Source organism: Rhinatrema bivittatum, chromosome 1, assembly GCF_901001135.1.
Source record: "Rhinatrema bivittatum chromosome 1, aRhiBiv1.1, whole genome shotgun sequence".
NCBI lineage: Eukaryota > Metazoa > Chordata > Amphibia > Gymnophiona > Rhinatrematidae > Rhinatrema > Rhinatrema bivittatum.
In genome coordinates this window covers 306220870-306243104 of record NC_042615.1, presented here as the reverse complement: position 1 = coordinate 306243104, position 22235 = coordinate 306220870, and the positions used below count along the sequence as shown (strand labels likewise).

At 42.5% G+C, this 22235-nt stretch overlaps 1 protein-coding gene across 3 annotated transcripts in view; it reads right to left on the bottom strand.

Moving 5' to 3' along the window:
- Positions 1 to 7417: 7417 nt before the first annotated feature.
- The window catches only part of SLC39A8 (solute carrier family 39 member 8), a 159903-nt gene continuing 145085 nt past the window's right edge, over positions 7418 to 22235 (bottom strand). For all 3 annotated transcript variants that reach the window (XM_029597054.1, XM_029597055.1, XM_029597056.1), the window contains exon 8: positions 7418 to 8152. In XM_029597054.1, the coding sequence (XP_029452914.1) occupies positions 8003 to 8152 (150 nt within the window). In that variant the 3' untranslated portion in view covers positions 7418 to 8002. The remainder of the gene's footprint in view (positions 8153 to 22235) is intronic.

Sequence of the window (22235 nt, the reverse complement as noted above, 5' to 3'; positions counted from 1 at the left end):
ACAGCACATTTGTGGGAATAATCAGCCCTTTCCTGAATGGGGAGGCTGTTCAATGGTCAAAGTGAAAGCTGTTAATAGAATATCTGTGGTGGCTCCTCCTCCTGCACGCTCAGAATATCTTTTTATGTGCCATATCTTTTTGACCATCTTGAATATTCTCCCAAATAGCCTCCTTTACAATAATTGTTTCTCTGTAAAATCTACATATCTGAAGATATCCTCCCTTCAGCATACTCAGATACAGGGGTTGAATCAAGCCTGTAACGAACATTGGGAACATCAGAATATAAAATTTGCCATACTGGGTCAGAACAAAGGTCTATCAAGTCCAGTATCCTGTTTCCAACAGTGGTCAATCCAAGTCACAAGTACCTGACAGGATCTCAAACGATTGATAGATTCCATGCTGTTTATTCCAGGGTAAGCAGTGGATTTCCCCAAGTCCACCTTAATAATTAGTTTTTTGAACTTTTCTTCCAGGAACTTGTCCATATCTTTTTTAAGCCTAGCTACATTAACAGCTTTGACCATAACCTCCAGCAACAAATTCCAGAGTTTATTATGTGTTCAGTAAAAAAAAATATTTTCTCCTACTTGTTTTAAATGTATTACCTAGCAACTTCATTTTGTGTCCTCTTGTCTTTGTGGGCCCAATATTCAAAGATATCCAATTATCTAAGTTATCCAGTTATTACTTATCTGGATAACTTAGAAGGAATATTCAGCAGCATGGCTATGCTACTGAATATAACCGGATAGGTTCTATCTGGATAACTTTAGACCTGCTGTTGAGAAGGTCTAACTTATTCAATTAACTGGATAAGGCTGGATATAGGTATAATAAGTAGTGCCACCCCAATCTGCCTATTCCCCACTCATTGACTATCTGCTTATCTACTTAGCTGGATAAGTGACTTATCCAGTTAACTGATACCCACTGAACACAGCAGATATTCAACGACCACCACTAAACGCACTTTCAGTATTGGGTCCTAAACTTTTGAAAGAGTAAAGAACCAATTTACATCTACCCGCACCAGTTCACTTATTTCACAGACCTCTATTATATCTTCCTTCATCTGTCTTTTCTCCAAGTAGAAGAGCCCTAACTACTTTAGACTTTCCTCATAAGGGAATCATTTCATCACCTTTATCATTTTGGTCTCCATTTTCTAATTCTGCTATATCATTTTTTGAGGTGCAGTGATCAGAATTGTACCATAATATTCAAGATGCAATCATACAATGGAGCGATACAGAAGCACTATGGTATTTTCTGCTTTATTCTCCATTCCTTTCTCAATAATTCCTAGCATTCTATTTGCTTTCCTGGCTGCTGCGATAGACTGAGCTGAGGATTTCAATATATTATCCATGATGATGCCTACATTGTTTTCCTGGGTAGTAACTTCCAATGTGGAACTTTGTATTGTGTAGTTTTAATTTGGGTTGCTCTTCCCTACATACATCATTTTTCACTTGTTTACATTAAATGTCATTTGGATGCCCAGTCTTCAAGGTCCTCTTGCAATTTCTCTTAATCCTCTTGTGATTTAACAAGTTTGAATAATTTTGTATTATCAGCAATCTGATCACCTCACTCCTTGTTACCATCTCTAGGTCATTTATAAATATGTTAAAAAGCAGCAGCAGGGGTGGTTCTATTATTAGGCAGGGTGAGGCGGCCGCTTCAGGTGGCAACATTTTAAGGTGGCAAAAAGTGTCCCCCAAAACACCTCTGTGGCAGTTGTCTTACCCTGTATTCAAATACAAAATACCTGCAAGCAGAAAGAATGCACCAGCAGCTTGGAGGGATGCCACAGACAGTGGCAGTGATGCATATTTATGATATAACAGAGGGGATCCTAGGCCCCGCGGGTAGGAAGAAGACAACTGCATTGGCACTGATTTATGACATACTCAAGGGGATCCAGCTCCTGCAAGAAGAAGATAGCAGCGGTGGCGGTGGCACAGATTTACAATGCGCCCGCAGGGATCACAGCCCCGCGAGTAGAAAGAAGACAGTGGCGGCGGCACAGATTTATGACTCACCCGTGGGGATCCAAGGCCCCATGGGCAAGAAGACAACAGCAGCTGCTAGAAATGCCTGCGGAGATCCCAGGCTGGCGCAGAATTTTGATGTGCCTATGGGGATCCCACATCCCGCTGGTCAGAAGAAAGAAGAGACCTGGTGTGTGGGGTGTAAGGGAAGGGAGCGGGTGCGTGAGATGCAATTGGGGGGGGGGGGTGTATGAATGAGAGGGAATGGAGAGAAGAGGGAAGGAAAGGGAGGAGGTAAGGAAATGGAGAGAAGAGGGGAGGTAAAGAAATGAAGGAATGGAGAGAAGAGGGAGGAAAGGGAGGAGGTAAGGAAATGGAGAGAAGAGGGGAGGTAAGGAAATGGAGAGAAGAGGAGAGGAGAGGAAAGGGAGGAGGTAAGGAAATGGAGGTAAGGAAATGGAGAGAAGAGGGGGGAAGGGAGGAGGTAAGGAATGTTTGAGAAGAGGAAGAGAAGGAAAGCTAAAGGGGCTAAGAGAGCAAGGGGATGAAAGGGAACAGAAGGGGTGAGTGAGAAGGAAGGGAAAGGGGAGCATGTGAGGTACTCTGCGTATGAGCATTTTTGTGTGTATGTGGAGAATAAGCATGTAAGTAAGCATGTGTGTGTGTGTGAGAGCATGTGTGTGTGAGCAAGCTTATATGAGTGAGTGTGTGTATGTGAGTGAGAAAATGTGTGTGTGTGAAAGAGCATGTGAGTGTGTGTGAGCATGTGTGAATGTGAGTGAACTTCTGTGTGAGAATGAGCAAATGTGTGTTAGAAAATGTGTGTATATGAGAGAGAATGGATAAAGTTGTGTGTTGTCCTCACCTCTTCCCTTGCTAATCCAGGACAATTTCAGGGTGACTGGAAATCAAAGCTCCGAGGTATGGAAAGCTGGAAATTTTTTTATTCTTATTAATTTTAATTATTATTGGATGTTATTTGATGTTTCTGCTGTTTTGACTTATTTTATTGGTTTTTGGAACTTTTAACATTTAATGAATTAATATGAAATTAATTTTAGAATGTTATTATGTTTGTCAATTGTCTTGAAATATGTTTTTTTATTAGTATGGTTTATTATTATGACTGATGTTTTATATTTCCTGATGTTATTGTTTTATGAGGAATGTGATATTTCTGTTTTTCCATTGTTGCACTGCATACAGAACTGTATTTTGAAATTTCCAATTTAGTTTTTGTACACATATTTCTATTTTTACTTTATGGTCACTTTATTCTGTAGTTGGTGAATGTCTGTGTTCTGGTGTGTGATGGAAGTGTTGTATTCTGTTGTTGTATAGTTTCTCTTTAAGGATCTATAATAACCTGTCTTGTTCTGTTTTCTTAATAGGTGACGTATTGGTATTTTAGGGCCTGGTGTAATATTTGAATTGTTGCATTTTATGGGTAGGGTTCTTACTGCTTGAGTGCTGGCAGTTAGTGCAATTTTGGTATAGGGGGATTATAATATTATAATTGTAATTGTTTATTCGTAGCTTTCTGAGGGCTAAGCCCAAACCAAACATTTTTTTTACAATAGGCTTAATACTATATGGGCTCCAAGTGTCTTTTTTGCAGCATCGCCTCATTGGCATCACAGCAGTGCCATGTTGTTGTGATATTTTTACATCATAAGATTGTACTTTGAAAGTCCTTTTTCATATAAAATCAGTTGTTGTTGTTATGCATAGTTTTTAATTGTGTGTGATGAGAGCTGGGGGGTGGGTAGAGCAAGGTTGTAAGGTTCACCAAGCACCTAATACCCTTGCATTGGCCGTGAGAGAGTGCGCCACACACAGACCCTCACCATTCATGCATCTCCCACTTCCGCAGGGTGCAAATACTGGGGAATGGTGGTAAGTAGATGGTAGGGTTAAGAAGTGTGGCAGGATTGCCAGCTTCTTAGAAATATCACTGACACTCTTATCTGCCACGCCTCTGGGAACTCTGAATCCTGCCTGTGTATTTCCCCAGCATTTCAAATCATTGAGAGGACCAGACTCCAGGGGGGACACAACCTCCTTGCTATCTCAGTAATTTAACTTGCACTGCACCGTGCTTCAGAGTTGGGGGAGCGCCATCTCTTCCCTCCCCTCAGGCAGCAGATTGCCTTGAGACACCCCTGAGAGGGGTCAAACTCTGGGAGTGGAGATAGAGTGAAAGGGGTTGCGCCTAGAGCTGGAGGGGATACTGGCAGATGGAGGAGTTGGGGCCTGAGAGGGCAAAGTGGCCATGGGAGTAGGGAGAGATAGAGGAAGGATAGTGGATAGTGAACGTCTAGGGAAAGTCTGCTCAAAATATTTAAAATTCTGCATCTTTAAGTAATAACTTTTTTCTGTATTAATTTAAAATGTAATTACTTAAAGTCTGCATATAAAGTATGCAGAATTTTGCAGGCCTGGGGAAAGAGGAAGCTCCTGTGGCTAATGAGAATTGAGGTGAGAAGAAACAATGAGAGTGCATGTGTGTATTGAAGAAGGAGAGAAGTGAATGAATGTATGTGTGTGTATGCATGTATGGGAGTGTGTGGAAAAGGGGGAGAGGGGACAGGGGGGCGCCATCTCATCCCTCGCTTCAGGCAGCAGATTGCCTTGAAGCAGCAGTCCCAGTACAGATCCCAGGAGCACTCCACTTCCTCCATTGAGAAAACTGACCATTTAGCCCTACTCTCTGTTTTCTGTCTTTTAATCAATTCTCAATCCACAATAGAACATTGCCGCCTACCCATGACTTTTTCATTTCCTCCAGAGTCTCTCATCAGGTACTTTTGTCAAATGCTTTCTGAAAATCCAGGTACACTATTTCAACTGGTTCACCTTTACCCACATGTTTATTCACACCCTCAAAAAATGTAGCAGATTGGTGAAGCAAGACTTCCCTTGGCTAAATCCATGTTGGCTTTGCCCCATTAACTATGATTATGTATATGTTCAGTAATTTTGTTCTGTATATAATAGTAATTATTTCTTACTTTGAGCTCTTTAGTTTCCTGGGTCACCCTTGGACACCTTTTAAAAAATGGCATTAGGTTGGCCACTCTCCAATGTTCAGGTACTGTACCTGATTTTAATGGTAGTTTACAGACTACTATTAATATATCTGTAATTTCATTCTTCAATTTTTTCAGCACTCTGGGATGTATACCATCTGGTCCAAGTGATTTGCTACTCTTCAGTTTGTTAATTTGTCCTTTGATATATTCTAGTTTCACTGAGATTTGTTTCAGTTCCTCTGAATCATCACCTTTAAATATCACTTCTGGCATAGGTATCAGCCTTATATCATCTTCAGTAAAGACCAAAGCAAAGAATTAATTTAATATCTCTGCTATGGTCTCCCTTGGTACCCATTTTACCCCTTGATTATCTAATGGTCCAACTGACTCTTTCACAGGCTTTTTGCTTTGAATATACCTGAAAAAGTTTTTATTAAATGTTTTTGCTTTCACAGTAAGCTACTTTTTAAATTCTGTCATTGCCTTCCTTATTAATGTTTTGCATCTAGTTTGTCAATGCTTATGCTGTTTTCTGTGTTCTTCATCAGAACCCTTTTCCATTTTTTGAAAGATGCTCTTTTGGCTAGAAGAGCCTCATTCACCTCATCTTTTAACCATGCCAGCAGTCATTTGCCTCCCACTTTTTTAATGTATAAAATCTATCTGGTCTGGGCTTCGAAGATGGAATTTTTAAACAACATCCAGGCCTGATGTAAACTCTTAACTTTTTCATTTGCTCCTTTCAGCTTTTCTCTATTTTCCTCATTTTAACATAATCTCCCTTTTGAAATTTAAATGCTATTGCAGTAGATTTCCTTAGTGGCCTTCCTCCAGCTGTTAAGTTCATTTTGATTATGTTATGATCACTATTGACAAGTGGCCCCAACCACTGTTACCTCTCACACCAAATCATATATTCTACTAACGATTAGGTCTAAAATGCTCCCCTTCTTATCACTTTTTCTACCAGCTGCTCCATAAAGCAGATATTTATTTCATCTAGAAACTTTACCTCCTTAGCATGTCCTGATATAACATTTACCAGTCAATACTAAGATAACTGAAATCACCCATTATTACTGCGTTGCTAATTTTGTTCATTTCCCTAATTTCTGTTAGCATTTCATCATCTGTCTGACCATTTTGGCCAGCTGGACAGTAGTACACCCCTACTTTTATTCTATTCCCCTTCTCACATGGAGTTTCTATCTATAAAGATTCTACAGTGCATTTTGTTTCCTGTAGAACTTTTATCCTGTTTGACTCTATGCCCTCTTTAACACAGAGCATTCTATCATTGTGATGTAATTTGTACCCTGGTATCAAAGTGTCCCATTGGTTATCCTCCTTTCACCAGGTTTCTGAGTTGCCAATTATATCTACCTCATCATTTAGTGCAATACATTCTAACTCTCCTATCTTATTTTTTAGACTTTTAGCATTTGTATACAGACATTTCAAAGTATTTTTTTGTTTGTATTAACAACCTACTTATCAGTTGACAGGGCTAATTTGGAATCTTTCTGCTATATCTGCTCTTTAATTAAAGGCACCTGAGCTATTTTAGCATTTATTGTAACCTCTCTATCAGGGTGCCCTAACTTTCCTGTTTTGTTAGTATCCTTCAACAATACACCATTTTTTTCTTGTAAAACCAGAGGGAATGCACTCTTCTGCCGGAAACAAATGCTTGTTGCCATGTAGCTAACGAAAATGTCTAGTGTGTGCTTTTGATGTTATCAGAAAGAAAAAAGCAAGGGAATTATGACACTGATGACCAGGATGGCCATCTCATAAAAAAAAAAAACAAATTTTACTGACAATGTGCCAGATTTTACTGATAACACAACTTTTTTATGGAGACACTTTACCATTATCATTTTGTATGCAGATGAATTTTCTATGCTGAGATTCATCCCTTCATGTGCCAAAACATAGTCCCAAACTCCCAAGTGGTGCAGCCTCACAGAGCCTGAGATAGACATTTTTACTGGCAGGAAATTAATTTTACAAAATTTTTTTTTTTACTGTCAGTACATTTTCTGACAGTTTGTAATCCTTTTTTAGTGACATAACTAAGTTTACAAGATTAAGTTCAGTTGAGTTTGATCTAGAAGACCGGTTCTTTCCTTTAGACTGGGACATAAAAATGTAATCTAGTTCTAGAGGATGACTAAAAAACAAAAAATCAATGAACAAGAAAACATGCAGTCTTTAGACAAGCACAGAATTTCTAAACTGTTCACATTTTGAATTTTACTGTTCATTAAAAAATTGTTAAAACATCTCCAAAATTCCAAAAGTTAAATTTTAGAAATGAAAACAGGCTCTGAGTTTTATCTCCCTGCCTGGCATAGACTATGATTAGGATGTAAACGTCATTTATAGCAATGCTTAAATATTGTTGATTTGTCCTTTTTTTTTTTTTTTTTACTTTAGTTCCATGTGTGACCCTGTATGATTCCCGCTCCCATCCCCTAGATCTGTAACAAAACTCATGAAAAAATATTTATGTGCGTCTGATTTCAGTTTGCCATCAAGGCCAAGACCGTATAACATTTCCTCCTCCATGATTGTCTCCTGTGAGCTCATTCTTCTGTCACCCTGAGAATCACATAGAATGAAGGTGCCATATTAGCTGCCTGTACGTCACAATATCCAGTAGCACCAGCTGCTCACTATAACACTGTATAGGTAATGCCTGGTGCATTCAATTAAACAAACGAGAAACGTCCATAACAGTTTCCTAACACAGCAGCATTTAGATGCACCACTTCATCAGTCTGATTTTAAAGTCTTAAATGCAAAAATGCAAAAATTTGTTTTTCATTGATCGTTCTTTTTTTTTTTTTTTTTTTTGCCACACTGATCAAAGACAAAATCATTTGGGTGTGTGTTTTTGGACTTCTTTGGTTCTAGCTTGTCCAAAGACCTGAATCATCATTTCCATCAAGTCCTAAGTAGCATTATTCCAAGTCGATATTTCCCGCGTACAATGTAATCAGCAGTATAATAGCGAATCCTGACAAAAGGCCCATGTTCTGGATAAAGAAGTAGATGAAATCTGTTTTCCTTCCGGTTATTTTGTCTTTCAGCATTTCGTTCATTTCTGGAAACTGAGAGAAAAACAAAAACAAAATATGTCTTATTTCTGAGCAGAATACTGGCACTGACATCTAAGCTGATTACTACAGAAGCAGGTACCGTTACCGCTTTTTCATTTTACTTCTAAGTCAGGGTTTCCAAAACCAGTCTGATGCCCTCAGTCAGTTAGGATTTCAGGAGATCCACAATGAATATGCATGTGAGAAATCTGCATATTCCGGGTCTCCAGTGCATGCAAATTTATTTCACTGTGGATCTCCTAAAACGCTGACTGGCTGTGAGGGATCAATGAGGACAGGTTTGAGAAGCCCTATTCTAAGGGAAGTGCCATGAAAACCCTCATTCTGATAACATATCTATAGAGACCATCTAGGTCTCCACGTGATGGCCCTAGTCCAATCCTGGGGTTAGAGAGTCAGGAGAGAGGGTGTATCATTCTGAGCAGCATATCCTCTGAGGCTTGCTGGAGTGGTGAGCTCCTTGTTTCATAAAGGAGGGGGTAGAAAGTGTAATATGGCATTTTTGTTTGGAGTCTGAGGTGGAAAGAGCAGTTTCTGATGCAGTCTTATGTTTTGGATACCACACCCTTTGGAGAAGAAGTGAGGTGTTTTTTCTCCCTTACCAATGTACTCCATGCCTGGAAGGATTTACCTCAGGGCAGGGCTTAATTTGTGGGTAACGGCCTGGAATGCAGTTCGGGCACTTCATAAGAACATAAGAAAATGCCATACTGGGTCAGACCAAGGGTCCATCAAGCCCAGCATCCTGTTTCCAACAGTGGCCAATCCAGGCCATAAGAACCTGGCAAGTACCCAAAAACTAAGCCTATTCCATGTTACTGTTGCCAGTAATAGCAGTGGCTATTCTCTAAGTCAACTTAATCAGTAGCAGGTAATGGACTTCTCCTCCAGGAACTTATCCAAACCTTTGATGGACATTTTGGGGGCACATGTCTAAAGAGAGGGGCATCATGAATATGATGGGGCCCAGTTTTTGGAATAAGACTTTAGTTAAGTCCTGGCTTTTGGTAAGCCCCCTCTTACTGCACTCTTATATTATACTGTCACTTTAAGAATAGAGACTCAAGCCCCTGATTCTTCTAGAGGCTTCGTCTCTTCTAGCACTTAGCCTTCATTTTGTTCTGTTCTTCAAATGTGTTTAGCTGAGGTTCCAGTCATTGTGTTTAAAGTTCTCTTGCTTTGACAAGCAAGCAGTCCTAGGAGCCTCATTCTCATGCTGAGCCTGGCTGCTGGGTGCACTTGAAAAAGGAAGCAACTTCCAGTAAAGGCAGGTAACAATAAAAGAAAACATAACATGGTTTCAGAATTGTGCTAAACATTTTAGATATGTTTTGGGTGCTGCCGGTAGTACAGCAGGGAGGCAGTGAAATCCCCTGCACCATTAGTTCTAAGTGGGGAACATCCGCAATAACTGGTGGGAGCAAATTTGCCAGATTTAATATACTGCAACTGAGCTGGGCGAGAATGATGAGCCAGTGAAGGTGGCAGATGCACCACATGCAGGCCCAGGAGCTATATAATACTCTCCTTTCCTGCACAAGTTACTATCTAGACTTCTAGAGCAACAGTGATAAAGCTGTTTGCAGACTACTGCACTCAAAAAAAAATGTAAAAGACACCAATTCTGGACTCACCTGAGAAGAGTACCCAAGATTTTGATCAGTATATGACTGAGCTACATCTCAAAATCCATAACTGAGTTGGGAAAAGCATAGCAAGCAAACATTGGAGAGACACCTATTTTCAGTATAGGAGAGCAAAGGTTCAAGGAAAGGCTCCTAAGAGAAACAGCCTCACTTTAGAGAAGTTAACAGACATATAGCAGAAGCATCAAGTGCACAATCACAAACTATGTCTGAGCAGCTTTATTTTCAAAATTAGTGCCAGAAATAAAAGCCACAGGTGCTCACGGAGCTGAAGAGTTCCAGTTAAGCCACCAACTCTGCATGAGGACTCTTACAGCGAGTAGGAAGGCCCGTGACAAAATATGTTACAAATGTGTAAGCTCGCATGCACTCTAAATATGTCTCACATACAGCACAGTATGCCACAAATCTAAAAAGAAAAATCACTTTGCCAAAGATTGTTTTATTTCAGCAAAGCACAGGACATCAAACTAAACTCCTTGTTTGCTTGGACTTTCTATGCAGAAAAAAGGGCAGAAGCAAGGAGGAAGGAGGAAGAAGATGCCTGGCGCGCACAAAAGAGAGTACTGACAACATACCCATACAGTTCAAGTTGAACACAAGAGCAAAGACTAACAATCTGCCTTTAAGCTATGATAAGAGGTTCAGAGGCCTACAAACACAATGACTGCAGCTTTTGAGAAATAAAGATACGCCCTAAAGGAACACTCATCACAGACTGCTCAGTAAGAGGTAAACAACAAAAAGTAAAGTTTGCATCTGCCATTCTTGGAAAAGGTTGAATATGTACACCTGAACCTCATACAAAGTGTACACAGCTTTGACGTCACAAAGACAAAATCCTGAAAAAACAGAAGGCTTGACAAGGGCATATCCAGTTGTAGTCACATAGAAACATAGAAATGATGGCAGAAAAGAACCAATGGTCCATCCAGTCTGCCTAACAAGCTTCCCATGGTAGTATCTGCCATGCCGTGCAGGTTACCCCAATGTATCAGTCAGTTTTGCTTGATGTGCTTTGCTTATGGACTTGACCACAGAAACAGTCCTGTATTTTCTCCTTAATGTCTGCGCATTAGTACCCCAGACTGTAAAAAAAGGTCATGGCTTGAATTGGTTGTCTCTAAATCCAAATTTCTCTTTCCTTTCACCCCCCACCCTCCTCCTTCGAAGCAGTTAGCGATGTTGCAGTTGCATCAAAAGCATCAAGGCTTATTGGTTAGGCTCGTAACTGCCGCACCAGCAAGTTACCCCCATGCGCGCTTTCATCGTTTCCTTTAGGTCTTGGCCCTAGAAGCAGTCCTGTGCTTTTTCCCTTATGCCCACTTAACCGTATCCCAGACCATGGAAGTTGGGGCCCTTGGTTGTCATCTGAATCTAATTCCTCTTATTCCCATCTAAGCAATGAACAATATTGCAGTTGCATTAAAAGCATCAAAGCATATTGGTTAAGGGTAGTAATCTCTAGAGATGTGAATCGTGTGCCCGATCGTCTTAACGATCAGGTTCGGATGGTGGGAGGGGAAAATCGGATCGTTAGAGATTGTTAATTGGAATCGTTCCGATTCCAATTCACATTGTTAATTTTTTAGTGAGGCATGAGCAGATAAACAAAACCCCACCGAACCCCCCCCCCCAAAAAAAATGTTAAATTACCTGGTGGTCCAGTGGGGTGGGGGGGGTGTCCCCGGCGCGATCTCCCGCTCTCGGGCCATCGGCGCCATTTTGGCTACCACTGATAAAAAGGCGCCGATGGCCCGAAAAAAAAAAAACCCACCCCGACCCTTTTCAAATTACCCCTTTGCTTCTCCCACCCTCCCGACCCCCCCAAAAACCTTTTACATGTACCTGGTGGTCTAGCGGGGGGTCTGGAAGCCATCCCTTTAATCGTGCCGGTGCTGGAGGTTTCAAAATGGCGCCCATACTGGCAGTCGATCGCCTTTGCCCTTACCTTGTCACAGGGAGCGACGGTCGCTCCCTGTGACAAGGTAAGGGCAAAGATGATTGGCACCATTTTGAAACCACCGGCACAGGCACGACTGAAGGGATGGCTTCCGGACCCCCCGCTAGACCATCAGGTACATGTAAAAGGTTTTTGGGGGGGTCGGGAGGGTGGGAGAAGCAAAGGGATAATTTGAAAAGGGTCGGGGTGGGGGTTTTTTTTTCGGGCCATCGGCGCCTTTTTATCAGTGGTAGCCAAAATGGCGCCGATGGCCCAAGAGCGGGAGATTGCGCCGGGACACCCCCCCCCCCCCCCCCCCACTGGACCACCAGGTAACTTAACATTTTGGGGGGGTTCGGGAGGGTAAGGAATTTCTTTTAAAAGGTCGGGGTGGGTTTAGGGGTTGTTTTGGTGTGCCGGTTTTCCCGCCCTCCCCCAAATAATTCCCGTGCCCTATTTAACGATACAATATAAATGCTCCTGACGATAAATCGTGGGAATTTGTATTGTATCGTGTACTCTAACGGTTTAGAACGATTTTAAAATTATCGGACGATAATTTTAATCGTTCAAAAACGATTCACATCTCCATGTCTTCTGCTAAGGATAGTAACCGCTGTACCAGCAAGTTACCCCCTGCATGCTTATCTCATTTCCATCCTCTAGCCTTTTGGGATCCACAGTGTTTATCCCATGTCCCTTTGACTGTTTTCTTCTTCACCACCTCCTCCGGAAGGGCATTCCAGACCACCACCTCCCTCTCTGTGAAGAAATATTTTCTGATGCTGGTTCTGAGTCGTCCCCCCTGGAGTTTCATTTTGTGACCCCCTATTTCTACTGTTTTCTTTCCAACAAAAAAGGTTCAAAGTCTATATATCACTGAAACCTTTTAGGTATAGGGTTCTTACCACAAATACACAGATTCCTCAGAAGCCCCAGTAATACAAGTTTTCAGAAAAGTTCCATTTCCAATTCATGGAAAACTGCAACCAGCCCTTGTGCAATTACAGAAAGACAGAATAACCAGGGTAACCACAACAATAGACTGCATTTACAGCCTGGTGATAACCAAGACATCTAATGATGACTTGAAAATTTGTCTAGACCCATAGCACCTGAACAAATCTATCAAATGACATCTCGTCAATATATTGTCATGGGGAAGCCCTCCAGCTACTCCTTCACCCTTTTCAGACCACCTCCAGATGCTGTCACAGACATTCAAGCTGCATCTCTTGTCTCTTTCTTTCATTTTTTTGCCTTTAGTTTCTGGCTGAAGCAAATCCATAATAGGAGACTCAGAAGGAGCCATTGGCCCTCCAATCTCCAAGCTTCTTTGGTCTTTCCTTGGTCATAACCCTGTGCCTAGGAAACATGACTCCAGTTCACTGGCTGCAGACTTCCCCACCACCACGTTTGTGCCTACTTCTACATTCTCCCAGCTAGAACTCTGAGTTCTCCAGCTATCTTTCTTCCAGCCTTTCCTAGACCCTAGGGTATGGTCCTCTAATGGGGATGGAATTTGATCCCTTCCTCTTCCTGAGTTCTTCCCAGGAAATCTCTATTTTATTCTTTACTCTTTTTTCTTTCAGCTGACATTATTAGTTTCCTCTCTTCTGTGTCCTGAGCTTAACCCAGGCACTGGTATCTCCTATTCAATCTGTCACAGTACCAACACTTGAAGAGATACAAGCCCAGCTTGCCAGGAAAAAAAAAAGTATTCTTGAAGGGAGGGAATCTTCAATAACCCATTGATCAGCTACAAGTTCTGTCATATGGCATTTGGGATACAGTCAGCCAGTGAGATTTTTGAGCAGAAAAAACATGAGGTCTTGGGGAATATTGCATGCATATACATAATAGCAAAGAATATAATCACAGCTGCAGAGACTGAGGCAGAACCAACTCCATCCTCAAGCTATGATGGAAAGAATGCAGAAAATGAACATCGTTTTATCTTAACACGATACAGTTCAAAATACAAGAAGTCTGGTATACAGCGCATATACTGATTGTCAATGAAATGGCACCATACTCTGGAAAGTTATTGGTGATCATAAACATGCCAGTACTAGAAGACAAGAACAGCCTACAGAGGTTTTTAGATATGGTGAAGAGAAGCAGGAGAAGCAAGTGAGACCCCCAAATACTGAGCCTTTTTTGGGATGTTTGATTTGTTTGGGAACTGTTTTGTAGGTTTGCAATAATAATACTAGCAAATGACCACTGGGTGGCATTTTTAGGGAAATGAGCATTGTAACCAAATGTGTTGATATGGATGGGTTAAGAGGTGCGTGACTGGTGAAACCCCTTAAGAACCCTAGTATGTGTGATTGGTGGGGAGGAGTTTAGCAGTGGGTATAAATATGGGTGGCTTTTGGAGGAACTTGCCCTTTCTGCTAACCCTTTTTAAAGCCTGTCTTCAGAACCTGCCCTTTGTATATGGGGCTGGCAGGGGAAGGGAACTCCAAGGTGTAGCTATCTGGATTAGCCAGCCTGCTATTCCAGATAGTTACCAAGTTGGAAGCAGGCCCTCAAGGGGATGATTGGTTTTTTTCCTCCTCTCGGGGAAATAACCAGATGCTGGGCTGAAGATGAAGCGGCTCCTCCCTATGAGGGAACTGCCCGGAGCAGCAGGAGGTAGGGGTGATTCTAATATGAAGAATGTCTCAAGAGATCCCTACTGCGGGGAAACTTACAAGCTACAAGTGCAAGGTGTTGCATAAAGGGAAAAATAAACCTTGCTGTAGTTACACAATGTTAGCAGGGCCGGAGGAACCACTAGGCGAGCTAAGCCTGTGCCTAGGGCGCCGCAGTAGGCGGCAGAATTTTGAAAGGGCAAAAAGTGCTCTTTCAAAATTCTGCCAGACCCCGCCTCACCGTGCTATCCTCCCGACGCCCCCCGTGTGGTCCAACAGTTGGCCCCTGTCACATGGTAGGGGCTAAAGGTCACCGGCGCCATTTTGGTTAGCGGCAGCCGAGGCCCCGGGTGCGGCAGATCGCTCCCGGGCCCCCACCTGGACCACCAGGTATTTTGTAAGTTTTTTTTGGGGGGGGGTGTTTGGGGCTGCGACTGGGGCAGGGCTGGGGGCGCGGGGCGGCACAAGGCTGAAGGTGCCTAGGGCGCCCAATCCCCTTGAACCGGCCCTGGATGTTAGGTTCCATATTAGGAGCTACCACCCAGGAAAAAGATCTCGGCATCATAGTGGATAATACATTGAAATCGTCAGCTCAGTTAGGAATAATGTTAGGAATTATTAGGAAGGGAATGGTGAATAAAACGGAAAATGTCATAATGCCTCTGTATTTCTCCATGGTGAGACCGCAGCTTGAGTACTGTGTACAATTCTGGTCGCTGCATCTCAAAAAAAGATATAGTTGCACTGGAGAAGGTACAGATAATGGCAACCAAAATGATAAAGGGGATGGAGCAGCTCCCCTATGAGGAAAGGGTAAAGAGGTTAGGGCTCTTCAGCTTGGAGAAGAGACGGCTGAGGGGGGATATGATAGAGGTCTTTAAAATCATGAGAGGTCTTGAATGAGTAGATGTGAATCGGTTATTTACACTTTCAGATGATAGAAGGACTAAGGGGGCACTTCATGAAGTTAGCAGGTAGCACATTTAAAACTAATCAGAGAAAATTCTTTTTCACTCAACACACAATTAAGCTCTGGAATTTGTTGCCAGAAGATGTGGTTAGTGCAGTTAGTCTAGCTGGGTTTAAAAAAGGTTTGGATAGGTTATTGGAGGAGAAGTCCATTAACTGCTATTAATGAAACTGACTTAGGGAATAGCCTCTGCTATTACTGCCATCAGTAGCATGAGATCTACTTAGTGTTTGCGTACTTGCCAGGTTCTTGTAGTCTGGTATGCCCACTGTTTGAAACAGGATGATGGACTCTTGGTCTGACCCAGTATGGCAAATTCTTATGTTCTTACAGTAGTGGAGAAGTGTGGATGTTCGAATTGGAAGTGGGAGTCTAAGGAGTTTATTTATTTATTTATTTAGGCATTTTATATACTGTCATTTCAGAATAAGATCACAATGGTTTACAAAATCAGCGTTCATATTCTTAGTCAACAATTACGTTCAGTGCCAGCATTCATAATCTAGGTCAACATCACAGCAGATATGTTTTAGTTCATATTCGTACATATTCTTGGTCAACACAACTGCAGATTTATGAACTACTTCATATTCATACATTTTCAAAGTCAACATTACATCATTCATTAATCATTGCTCACTTCACTACTATAATCTCTGGTATTGACGTTGAGATTTTCAGTGTATTGGTATTTTATGTTAAATCGTAAACTTTTCTAAAGAGCCGTGTTTTTAGTTCACGATTGAAATCTGCATAATGATTCTGCAAGGGAGCTCTACCACTTGGGGCCTGCTATGGAAAACATTTGGTCTCTTATTTGTGTTAGGTTTGTGTTCCAAGTGGATGGATGGAAATCCTTTGTTTTGTGATCTTAGTATTCTCTGTGGTGAGTAATGTTGAAGTGTAACTCGTAATAGGCATGGGTCAATATTGTTGATGATATTGAAAATTAGGGTTAATACTTTATAATATACCTTTGTTAATTGTATAACGCTTATATAACTCTGTTAAATGTATAACGCTCCGGCGTAAGTTCCTGTTCACTGTACACCGACGTGATATCTTTGATGAGCGGCGGTATATAAAAATTTATAAATAAATAAATAATAAATAATAATGAATTCTGGATTGTACAGGAAGCCAGTGCAGGGCCATCAGCGAGGGGGTGATGTGGTCAAATTTCCTTCTCTCTAGTAATAGTCTAGCAGAGGCATTTTGGACTAATTGTAGTGGTTTTAATAAGCTTGAAAGTAGGCCTTGTAATAAATAGTTGTGAATAATGATGGAGATGACAATTGTACTATCCCTTTTGAATGTGAATCTTGATGTGGGGTGATGAGTTGTTCAAAGGAGTGAACCCTATTCCTAATAAGTGTATTAGGAGCAAAGTAGAATTTGGGAGATTAACCTAACCTTTAGTGACCAGGGTGGGGTGACAAAGGAAGGGAACACTGTTCTTGGGGGAATGTAAATCTTATGTTCCCGAGGAATGACATGAGTAGGGAAACTTTAATCCTCCCTTGAATTCTGATTATTCAGTGTTGACCATTTGTCATTATTCAAATGTGTATATAGTTGCTGGCTGAAAAATCCAGAAATAAAGTTATAACCTGCTAAGTATTTAGTGGGCCAGCAATATTAGTTAGAGAGGGACCAAAGTTGATGGAGGTAAGATGGAAATATTCCCTGTCCAGTTAGAAATAGGAGTGGCACTGTTGAATCCCACTGTCTCTATACAGATCCACTTAACCATCTGCACAACCTAACTATAGAGCCCACTAAATGAATTTGGAAAAGATGACCCTTACACAATAGGGAAAACTTGTCCACCATTTTATGTACCCGAGCATCAGATTACATAAGCATAAAAGCACCCAGGAGAAAGCTGTTGTGCAAGGGCCCCGAGCAATCAGAAGCAATAAAAACTCTGAAAGCAGAACTTTGAAGTGCTCTAGTGCTTAATTTACTGGATCCAACAGTACCTGTGACTATACAAACAGGAAGGTAAACCCTTAGCATATGTATCAAGAAAATGAACACCTGCAGAACAAAACTATGTGCAGATAAAGAACTGCTTGCCATTTTCATTTTTTATTATTATATGTGCACAATTTCTCTATGGTGCTACTATCATATTTATGATGAATTTTACCTTAGTATCTCTGTATGAATTGTGTTTAATGCTTTTTAAAATAATTTTCTTATTATGTTTGCTTAGTATTATAATAATTAATATTTCGAAATCAGAGATAATTTATATATCACACCGGCCACATGATGGGTTCCCTCATTTAAATTTCATGTCCATGTAATTTCATGTTCTACAATTGTTAAGAGATCTTTGTTACGGTCGTGGACCCTTGGGCTGGCTGAGACAGTGGAAGGTATACTGTGGAGGACCACAGCAAGCGTCACAGCCGGGAGACGGCACAGAAGAGGCTCAGATGAGGTTTCACCACCGGAAGTCCGAGGTCCCCCCAGGAGGAGCCCTTAGGGACCCGGACCTCTTGGACTTAGGTGGGATCCTATGCGACCAAGGATCCGGGCTGCGGCTGAAGAGATGGACGAAGGACGACTGGGCCCAGGTAGCTGGAGAGTCTTCACCCTCGGAAGTCCGCGACTCCCCCAGGAGGAGCCCGAGCCGCTGGGACTTAGAATCCTCTGGGCCCACAAGTACCGGATACCTGAGATGAAGAAGAAGCCGACGTCGGAGTCCGAGAGTGAAGCCGGGTCAGAAGCCAGAAGTCCGAGATCCAAACCAAAGCCATGGATGAAAGCAGAAGACGGAGTTGTGGGATGGAGCCGGGGTCAGGAGCCAGAGGTCAGAAGACGATACCAAGCCGGGAACCGAAGCTGGAGACGAAGTCGTGGAATGGAGCCAAGCCAGAAGTCAGACGTCAATACCAAAACCAGGGGCGGAAGCTGAAGACAAGTCAGGAGACGAAGCCGGGTCAAGCCAGAAGACAGAAGAGACGATCCAGGATCCTACGCAGCAACTAGACATTCTGAAAACAGAGCGAACCTCGTTGCAAGGCACTGAGGGACTCCAGATGCAGGGTTTAAATACCCTGAAGGCGTCTGACGTCATCCAAGGCAGGACTGAGGTTTTCTCGCGCTGGCCCCTTTAAATGGGACTCCTCCTCACGCGCACGCGCGTCAGGGGGTGGGGCCAGACGCGCTGGATCGTCGGCGTCTCTGAGGGCCTGCAGGCCCGTGGAGACCCCGAAACTGCCCGGGCCGTCCAGAGGTAGGTGGAGGGACCGGGGCATGGCCCGGGACCGCAACAATCTTAGGATACTATTGGGTGGAAAACTCTCCATGAAAGCGCATATCAAGAAACCGGTTCAAGTGGGATATTTTAAACTCAGAATTCTGAAAAAACTAAAACCATTCTTAGCACCAAATGATATTCAGTTAGTTTTACAAACATTGTTGTTAACAGGATTTGATTGTTGCAATTCTTTATTGCTTGGAATACCGGTTTCTCATATCAGGGCTTTACAAATATTACACAATTCTGCGGCCAGAGTTCTGACAGGCGGTTCTAAATATGATCATATGACATCTGTTCTTAAGGAATTGCACTGGCTTCCTGTGCAATAAAGAATCCATTATAAAGTATTATTGTTATTGCAGAAACGCATGTATAGCCCTGAAACGGTCTGGCATGGAACAAATTTATATCCATATAATCCTTCACGTTCCTTAAGATCATCCAATACTGGCCTACTAGTCATTCCTCCTGTTCATCAAGCAAATCTGGAACTTATCCGGGATAGAGCAATTTCGGTTGCCAGACCAAAAATATGGAATACTATGCCAGCTTATATGAGGACCATGGCAGATGCTAAAATCTTAAAAAAAAGCCTTAATACCTGGCTCTGAAATGCAGCTTTTTTTGCAATCTAGATATGCAGACAAGAATATTCTTGACAGGAGCCACATTAATACGTGCAGGTAAAGTGTAATAACATCTGTTGCTCTAATAATGATACAAGGATAATAGACTGAATGAAAGGTTTTGAGATTGTGTATTTAACCATGTATATCTATGTGATGGTATGTTTTATTGTATATTATTTTATATGCTTGTGTATCTTTGTTCGCCGCTGCGATCTTTGGGTTGTGCACCTAATACATTTTTTAAATAATTTAATAAGTACCATGGTAAAAATTATTTAGATTGTACTTCTTATAGTTACTATTACTGAACTCTGTATTCCGCATTGAGCAGGTTTTTAATCCATGGAGAGATTGATAAATTAAAGTGTATACAGCGTACAGAAATTTCACCAGTATATATTTGGCCAGGCAGCATAGTTCATTCAGACCACAAGCCTCTAGATGCAATTGTAACCAAACCATTGAGCAGAATATCTGCAAGGTTACAGTGGATAATGCTTCAGCTGGCTATGTAAGAGCTGCCAATTTTATACAAGCCAAGCAAAGAAATGTGAAAACAGCTATATGTGTACAACTCAGATGAGCACATGGATTGATGTTATGGAAGAGGTTATACAGGCCATAGATGCCACTTTAGCCATGGAAGCAAGATGGAAACTAGACTGAGGACAGTCACACAAGCGGACATACATCTGAACTTGATGAAAGCCAGAATGGAGATTAGAATCCCTGCTGTTAATCTACACTGGCAAGGTAAATATCTACTGAAAATGATCTAGTCCTATTTGGTAAAATAGTTGATGTCCCCAGAAGGCCAAAAGAAGAAATTCTGAGAAGTTTACATAAATATCACTAAGGAATTCAACATATACAAGATGGCAGAGGATCCATGACTACCTGCATTTCAGCTTAGCATTACCTGTTTTTTTTTGCCTTTCCTACATTATTTATCAGGCTTTTTACATGGGCAAGCATATATGCTACCCTTCAATCTTTTTATGTGAATCTAGCCAACTTGCAAGAGAGTCATTCCAATCTCATAGAGGCATCTCCCTCCATTGTTCTGTCTTGGGAATGTTAAAGCGGAAAGGTGACTCACCAGTGTCCTTGAACATTAAGGAGGATTAGATCTTTCCTGCCATTCCAATACTTGAAAGCTGTAGAGGTCCTTCTAAAGAGATGCATCTAGCTGATGTTTCGGAGGTTGCTGCACTATAAAAGAGGATTAGAGCTGCAGAAGCTTACAAAGATCAGTGCAGCTCAGCAGGCCTGGTGCTAGCAGGTGTGCAAACCGTGCAACTGCATGGAGTGGCACACTCGAAAGTGCAGCAGACAGGACCTACCAGGAGCAACAAGAAGGCCATGTGGCTACCAGTGAACTCAATTCCACCGGTGTTGTGTAAAAGACAGAGACCCGTGCTACCACTGGTGGATCCCATACCACCGGCAGCAAATGATGAGAGAGATCCACATGCCTGCTAAAGAAAAGTGGGCTCATTTTGCGGCTCTTTCTTCTGTGCCGGCCAGCCCCGTGGTAAGCCTTGTGGTGCTAGCACTTCCTGTATGCTCATCTCATGCATCGCAAGATGAGCATACAGGAAGTGCTAACACCGCGAGGGTTAAGTATCACAGGACTGGCCAGCACACAAGAAGTAGTTGCAGGAAGGACTTCAGCAACAGTGCAAGCAATCTTATTCTCTCCCAAGGCGTAAGGCATGGGTGGTAGAGACAGCAGCAGCAGCAGAAGAGGAATAAGAGACCCATGGACCCTGCCTGTATAGCGGTGCTTGATTGTGTGAATGAGAGCTTGCCTGGGGGGGATGAGTGTGTTTGTGAATGGGAGCCTGACTGGTGGGGGGATAGGTGTATTTGTATGAATGGGAGCCTGCTTCGGGGGGATCTGCGTGTGTGTGTGTGTGTGTGAATGGAAGCCTGCCTGCTTGCCTGGGATGAATGTGTGTGTGTGTGCATGCATGTGTAAATGGGAACGAGTGTTTGTGTGAATGGGAACTGGCATGGGGGTATGAGAATGAGAGCCTGCCTTAGAGTGGGGAGATGTCAAAAAATATATGCCACCCCCACCAATCCACCACAAGCTCAGGGTGACTGGAAATCAAAGGTTTTCAGGTATGTGAAGCAGGGGATTTTTCCCTTCCCTGTCATGGTTTTGACTGACATGCAGCCTCTCCGTGCCCTGGTCCTGCGAGCTATGATTCCTCCTCGCCTGCAGAGGCCTTCAGTGAACCTCACCACCACCCTCGCTAAACTCCTCCTCGTTGCTCTTGTCACACCCAAGTCTCAATCCTATGTAACCCAGCCTTGCCAGAACTATCTTGCCTCTTCATGGAGTCACCTTTGGTTCTCAAACCTGGCCACTCAAGTCTTGTACTTTGCCTTAAGCCCTCCGGGCCTTCTGCTTTCTTGCTCCTTGTCTTACAGCCTATCTAGACCTTGCATTGCCTTGTGACCTCTGGGCTTTCTGCTTCCTTGTATCTTGCTTTGCGGCCTATCCAGGCCTCTCTTTTCCTAGGGGTCTCCAGGCCTTTATCTTAGCGGCCTTCAGGCCTCAGCCTTGCTGCTTTCAGGCTTCCATGTTCTTTGTTCTGCGTTGTCTTGCTTAATCCTTAGTCTGTCTAGTCCAGTCCTGTCTTTGAGTAGTCTCTGTTATGCCCTGCTCAGCTTAGTATCCTTTCCCTGCCTTGCTTCTGCTTTGCCTTACCTCAGCCCCAGTTCATGCCCAGTATCCTTGTCCTATCTCTAGCTGTACTCAGCCCCAGTCCTTGCTCTGTGTTCAGCTCCAGCATCCAGTCATCAAGCTTCAGTCAGCCCAACCCTGACACTAGCCTTGCCTCTTCAACCTTACTTTATCCAACCTGCCCAGAATCACCATGATGTACTGCCACCACAGCAAAGACCTGCCGGCCCCCAGAACCCAAGGGCTCAACCTGCAGGGGAGGGGAATTGGCTAGACAGA